Genomic DNA, 6,532 nt, shown 5'->3' on the forward strand with positions numbered 1-6,532 from the left:
GCACTAGCAGGTACGTAGCACTAGCCCAGGGGTCAGTAACCCGCGGCTCTCTAGCGCCGCCCTAGTGGCTCCTGGAGCTTTTACAAAAATGCTTGAAATTGGAAATCGATGGGGAGGGGAACATATTTTTTGTTTTAATGTGGTTTCTGTAGGAGGACAAACATGACACAAACATTCTGAACGTTTTCCAATGCCGTAAAAATGTGTAGAATAAATATTACATTTCAACATTTATGTTAACGAAGATTTGCGTGGTTTCCACCAGCAGGGGGCGCCGGGCAGGAGGCTGTTGGAAACTAACCGGCCAAAGGGATTGTTAATCCCTTTGGCCTGAGGGAGTTAACTGAGGAGAAAAAATCAAATCCTTAAAATAGGTAAAACTAAACAATATGAAGGTTTAATTACTTTAAATCCGGATTAAATCCTTTTTATTTACATTTTTTTTTAATATTGTTGCTGGTGTTTCTATGAAATATATGCTGAATCATGTTTGTTACACGTTGACCCAAATATGTCATTTAAATTCTGATTAACTGAAAAAATGTACAAAAGAAGTGGATTAAACTTGAATAATTCACAAATTGAATGTCATATATACTTCCTCCTGCCTCGTCTTCACACGCCGTCGTGTCCCCGGTAATCCTGACAGGGACGGAAAGGGGACGAGGACAACTTCCTCTTCTTCAAACTGTCCCCTCAATAATACTCTATCGATCCCTGAAGACGTACATTCTCCTCAAAGTTCAGCACAAGTTTACAAGGTTTACTGGACTGAAATGAAAGGAGGATGGTGAATCCCCGACTCCCTACGGGGGTGTTAATTAAAGGGAGGGAAAACGAGGCATGGACGGACACTGTCCCCTCCCAGACGCTTTAAAGTGCACCGTGACAGCATGATTATGGTCCCGTAGTCGCGCCGCCCGCTTAGAGACACGGCAGCGCTTTTTATCATCCACCAGACCTTAGGATTTAACCTCTACAGTTAGACAGTGAGCAACAATGACGCGCCATCGTGTTAAAACACATGAGTGACTCTGAACAGGTCTCTGAACAGGTGAGAGTTCAGAGACATCAGGGTGGAGGACACACAGCTGCTCACCTGAGCAGATCCCACCCCCCGGCCAGGAGGATGGAGGACGGAGACGCCGACTCGGCAGAAATCAGAACGATAAGCAACGTGGACGGATTTAGTGCCTAATATTCACCATCACATGCTCCACATTCTTCGTTTTTTCTTTTTTTTTCTTTTTGAATATTTAAAATGCAAGAATTTGAAACACAACCCATGTTTTCTTCTTTTAAAAAAAATTAAAAGTATTACTTTCCAAGCAACTACTTTCACTTAAATCCAAATGGAACCCCAAGCTTGGTCCCCAGAGCAAAATAATCGTCTGGGGCCCCAGACCGCCGCCAGGGGGGACTCCAGCGGCGTGGACAGGATCCTGACTGCACACAAGTAGTGCTGGTCATGAGGCAAAGTCTCGCGTCATGCAATTCAAAGCTGGAGAAAGAGATAGCAGCTCCTAAAAATAAGCTAAATAACCCTACGACGGTCACGGCGGTGTGTGCCGCCTTCTTCAAGTCATGGAGGTTGGGCGTCCGTTCCTCTGAGGAAACGACTCAGCGGACAGCAGTCAATGCCTTTCACTTTCTTTTGAAAAGGTTTTTCTGCAACGTCAGAATGATGGAGTAACACATACTTCCATGCAACTGGCAGGAAACGTCGTCTGAGCAGCAATATTGGAAACACTGCTGCGATACGTGAACGTCTCCGCCATATTGGATGTTCAAGACTGCGCTGTAAACTAATACAAGTAAATGGACTTATTTTCATAAAGCACCTTTCTACAAAGAAATGTATGTTTTACATCTCATTTATTCATTCACACACGCACTAATATACTTGGGAAACAGTTAAGCACCAAATATAATATATTTAATTTTCTCAGACGGCAAAAATAAGAACTTTATTGATCCCACATAGGAGTAATTCATGTTATATCAGCTATAGAGAACAAGGTAGTGCTGAAAAACAATATATATCCCCCCTCACAAAAATAAGAAAAATAGATCAACAAAACAAATTTAAAATTTTTCAAATAACAAAATAACATATTTGAACCATTTTTCAGACAATAAAATAATTGGAAAAATCTGAAAAATAGTTACAATATGTTATTTTGTTACTTGAAAATTTAAAAATATGTTTTGTTGATGAGAAAATATGTTTCTCTAATTTTCTATATCTCTGAGAAAATTAAATATATTATATTTGATGCCTAACTGTTTCCCAAGTATATTAGTGCGTGTGTGAATGAATAACTGAGACGTAAAATGTAAATTTCTTTGTAGAAAGGCGCTTTATGAAAATAAGTCCATTTACTTGTATTAGTTTACAGCGCAGTCTTGAACATCCAATATGGCGGCAACGTTGACGTATCACAGCAGCTCCATGGAAGGAGGAGGAGACATGGATATGGGCGGAGGATCTGGCCGGAATAACGTGATCCTTCCACGCGCTACGTCCGGCCAGAGAAACCCCACCCTGTCTGGTGAAAAGATGCTGCTCACTCCTCAGGTTAAGGAGGAGACCTGAGCTCAGTGCAGGAACTCCCAGGGTTGGTAGAGGGAGCAATGCCCAGGACTGTCACTTAGGTAGGAGCACTGGGGGATGAAATGGGGGAAAAAATCAGGATAAAAACATGAAAAAAAAAAAAATACCATTAATCCTTTTGGGCCTCGGGGGAGCATGGCTTCCTTCAAAGTGCTTCCCTGCCTCACCCCACTTCCTGCTGCAGGGCCCGAGGAAGAAGAAATGAGGCTCCTGGCAGTAGCGGGAGAGATGGTTCAGCATTGTTCACAAAGATTACAATCCAAAACTGAATTCCACTGAAGTGTTGGCAGACAACTTTAGATTTAAGGTTCCAGGAAGAGGAAGTGCAACAGGAAAGAGGACGTTATGGTGAGGAACTGCTCAGAAACTTCCATATATGGTCCCTGTGAGTCCTTATACCACACATGTCGGTACAGGAATCCGAAACAGTAGAAACAGCTTTTCTGTGGCCTCAGGTGTTCAGCGTGGCGAGGTAGTTGGCATCCTCAGATTTCCTGTTGGAACAGCCGGAGCAGCGATGAGAAAACCCAACGGGGATTTTCAGGATCAGCCCAGGACACGATCCTTTCTAGTCCCAAGTTTTCTTCTGAAAGCTTGAGACATGTGAGACCCAGAGAGACCTGGACGTACAGCAGGGTTGCAAATGGATGAACATTTTCAGTGAAATTCCAGAAACTTTCCATGGGAAGTTCAGCTGGGAATGTGTTCTGCATTATTACAATAATTGTTACAATCACGGATGAATCTGATTGTTTTTACCCAAAGTTTATTTGTTTGTTTTACCTGCAGTTTGGTCTGAAATCCCAGAGACAGTATGTTTTGTTAATTCCCATGAAAAGTTTCCAATTTTGAAAATATAATCTAATCTGCAACGCTGCTCAGGATCGGAGGAGAGACATTGACTACGTTTCCATGCATCAATAAGCCTTTTAAAACTCGAATATTTGCAATAACCCGAATTTGCACTGACATGTAAACACCAATAACCCCTTTGAATAACCCGAATTTGCTCATATTCTGGTTTTTAAAAACCCCAATATGAGCCCTATGTTACTCCTTTTAAAACCTGAATATTGGGTCATGTAAACGCCAAACGGAATATCCCCATCAAACATGCTCTGTTCACAAGGAATCCTGGTCTTTTGAGTCCAGGAAGTTCTTCTAAACACGGAGAAACCAAGACCAGGAGGAGACTAATCACTTCATAAATGTAATGAAGGATATGAACATTTCTGCATTTGTAGACGGTAGAAAGTACCGGGATAGAAGATTTACAAGAAGGTGAGAGAAAAGTTGTGCGAAGCAGCATTTGTTTTGAATTTGGATACAGGAAGAAGCGGAAATGACGGTAATTGTGTCATGACGTTCTCCGTGCGTCGCTGGTTTGATCCAGATATCCTGAATGATTAATTACCACGTAAACGGAATATTCCCAATGTTTCAGTAACCGGAATATTAGCAATAACCTGAATTTTGACTGCATGTAAACGTAGTCACTGTTTCCTTTTGCACCTTTGATATTTGTGCATGTGCTAATCCTCCTCCAGGTCTGTGATGGTTCAATGATTAGCGGCTTTTCAAGTGTTTGGGGCGTTCCCTCTCCAGCTGGTCTCGTCTTGGTCCGTAGATGCAGTTGGCTTCCCACGAGAAACACACCAGGATGGAGACGATGGTCGTCTGCAGGAGCAGCATCACCCCGTAGGTGGAGGCGACAGTGGGCCCGGGCAGGACGGAGGGGCCGGCGGGGCCCAGGGCCAGACCGGGACTGAGCAGGACGGCCCTCACCTCGGCCTTGATCATGTGCAGCTCGTCCAGGATGGACAGGAAGGTGCAGCAGTGGAACCACTGGTGGCTGTGGCCCCAGATGTCGAAGCGACCCGGCGCCAGCCGCTCGGGGAGCTTGCTGATGTTGAAAAGGGCCGACACTAGCAGCCAGAGACAGTGGCGGAGGAAGAACCCGGGCATGGCGGTGGAGGCGGAGAAGGACGGGGACGCGTCGGAGTAGGGCGACGCGGTGAGGAGGCGGTAGAAGACGGGAGTGGAGGAGACGAGGAACGGGAGGAGGAACACCAGGGTGCGTATGATGTACCGATGCTCCCGCCACCTCTGACGAGTGTTACAGCAAGACAGGACGCAGATGATCGCTACGACGCACGCACACGGGATGTAGAAGGTCTCAAAGAACAAGTCCAGTTTGGCAAGTGATGTTGGAAGGCCTTCAGGTTGCCCGTTCAAGTCCACTTTCTCCCCTACTCCTGCCCGAGGGTGGATGTAGTAGTAATACGCCAGCGAGGAGCCGACCGTGTAGGCGCTGATTGTACCGTAATCCACAAAGAAGCAGACCTCCCTGACCACCAGGGACATGGAGTTGAGCAGGTGGGCCATGCTGCTGGCCATCAGCAGGCACAACACGCCCAGGTAGTACGTCCACAGGGGGTAGAAGAACGGGGCTCCGGCCGCAGGGGCGCCCTCCCACCCGAACACCTCCACAAAGTAGTAGGAGAAGATGAACACGGGCAGGAAGTGCGTCCAGAAGTTGCCGGTCTCGTTGGTGGGCCGGAAGGCCGACAGCAGGCAGTCCCTCAGGCTGTAGTTGGGGAAGCGGTAGCCGGTCAGGATGAAGTTCTCCATGACCCGCGGCGGCACGTCCGTGTGCCGCAGGAGAGGCGACGGCTGACCGCAGTTCAGAAGCATTCTGGAGGAAGGATTATTGGTGTTGCTGACGGACAAACACACTCATGTGGGTTTGGGTTTCTCTGCAGTTGGACGGTTCATGGCGCTGACTGCTGATGAGCGGCTGAAGGGACGGACCCTTTCAGTCCTTTTGGACCACGGATTCTGGCCTCAAGCTTCAAGAGCTGGGGACAAATCCAAAGAGCTGGGGACAAATCCAAAGAGCTGGGGACAAATCCAAAGAGCAGGGCTTTCAGTCAGAGAGGCAGAGAGAATGGCCGGGGGTGGGAGTGGGTGGGGGTGCAATACCCAGAAGAATTCTATTCCTTTGGCGTCCTCTGTCCTCTTAGACCCATTCAGAGCTAAAGGTCAGCAAACGCTCCAGCAGCAAAGCTAATCAGGTCCTGGTCTTGATCAGCGTCCCCTCCCGTCCCCTCCCGTCCCCCCTGCGAGGACTCTCTTTGTTTAATCATCTGCAGAATCACATGTCTTGTGATGCAGAGTTCAGCAGATAAAGATGAAAGATGTGTCTCCGCCGAACCACACGTCCCGGAGACGCTGAGCTCAGTGGGATTTAGGTCAGCCTGGTCCCCCACGCTGTCTCTGTCTCCGGCTGCTGTCTCCTCTCTCAGGCTGCTGTCCCTCGTCCCTCCTCTCTCAGCTTTCATCCACGTCCCACTTGTCATTCATTCCTGTCCAACACGGTGCAGCGCTGCAGAGAGAGACACGTCCATCCGTGCTGGAGGACAGGACAGGAAAGGAAAGGACAGGCTGTGTCCCCTGTGTCCCCGGGGTTTAGTCCCCTAAGACAAGGTCGTCCCTCCACGGATTAGTGTCTCTAAGAGCAGAAAGAACCGGTAGCCGGTATTTCTCCTGAAGACTCGGGACCGTTTGACAGCTCAAGCTCAGCAGAAAACTGCACTGCATCCGCTTCTGCTTTTCAAAATAAAACATCCAGCTTGTGACGTAACACTTTTTAGAGGTCATTTGGCCTTGGAACAGAAATTACATAATCAGAATGTAAAGCAAAAAAAAAAAAGGGAAAATCAAGTAAGACATTCTATAAGTCAGCAATGAAAAGAAGAATAAAGCTGCACATGATAAGCTGACGCAACACGTGATGCTTAATTTTGCTAATGTTTGTGTTAAACCACATTAATAATAAACAATAAAATTTTGGTTAGTATTGATACGAGTAGATAAAGGTGAGGTTTCATCAAGCATCTTGGTTGTAATTCCAATTTC

At 46.7% G+C, this 6,532-nt stretch overlaps 1 protein-coding gene across 1 annotated transcript; it reads right to left on the reverse strand.

Annotated features, from left to right (window-relative positions):
• Positions 1–2,392: 2,392 nt before the first annotated feature.
• Positions 2,393–6,183, reverse strand: paqr9 (progestin and adipoQ receptor family member 9). The gene is made up of 2 exons (XM_061710352.1): positions 4,127–6,183; positions 2,393–3,234 (listed from the first exon to the last, which is right to left on the reverse strand). The coding sequence occupies exon 1, from the start codon at positions 5,306–5,308 to the stop codon at positions 4,181–4,183; it is 1,128 nt and encodes a 375-aa protein (XP_061566336.1). The 5' UTR covers positions 5,309–6,183; the 3' UTR covers positions 2,393–3,234; positions 4,127–4,180.
• Positions 6,184–6,532: the final 349 nt, after the last annotated feature.

The sequence above is a fragment of the Cololabis saira genome, chromosome 20 (assembly GCF_033807715.1).
Source record: "Cololabis saira isolate AMF1-May2022 chromosome 20, fColSai1.1, whole genome shotgun sequence".
NCBI classification, from domain to species: Eukaryota; Metazoa; Chordata; class Actinopteri; order Beloniformes; family Belonidae; genus Cololabis; species Cololabis saira.

Bases quoted from the DNA above. Each gene is read 5' to 3' on its own strand.
- paqr9 (XM_061710352.1), bottom strand. From the start codon at position 5,308: ATGCTTCTGAACTGCGGTCAGCCGTCGCCTCTCCTGCGGCACACGGAC.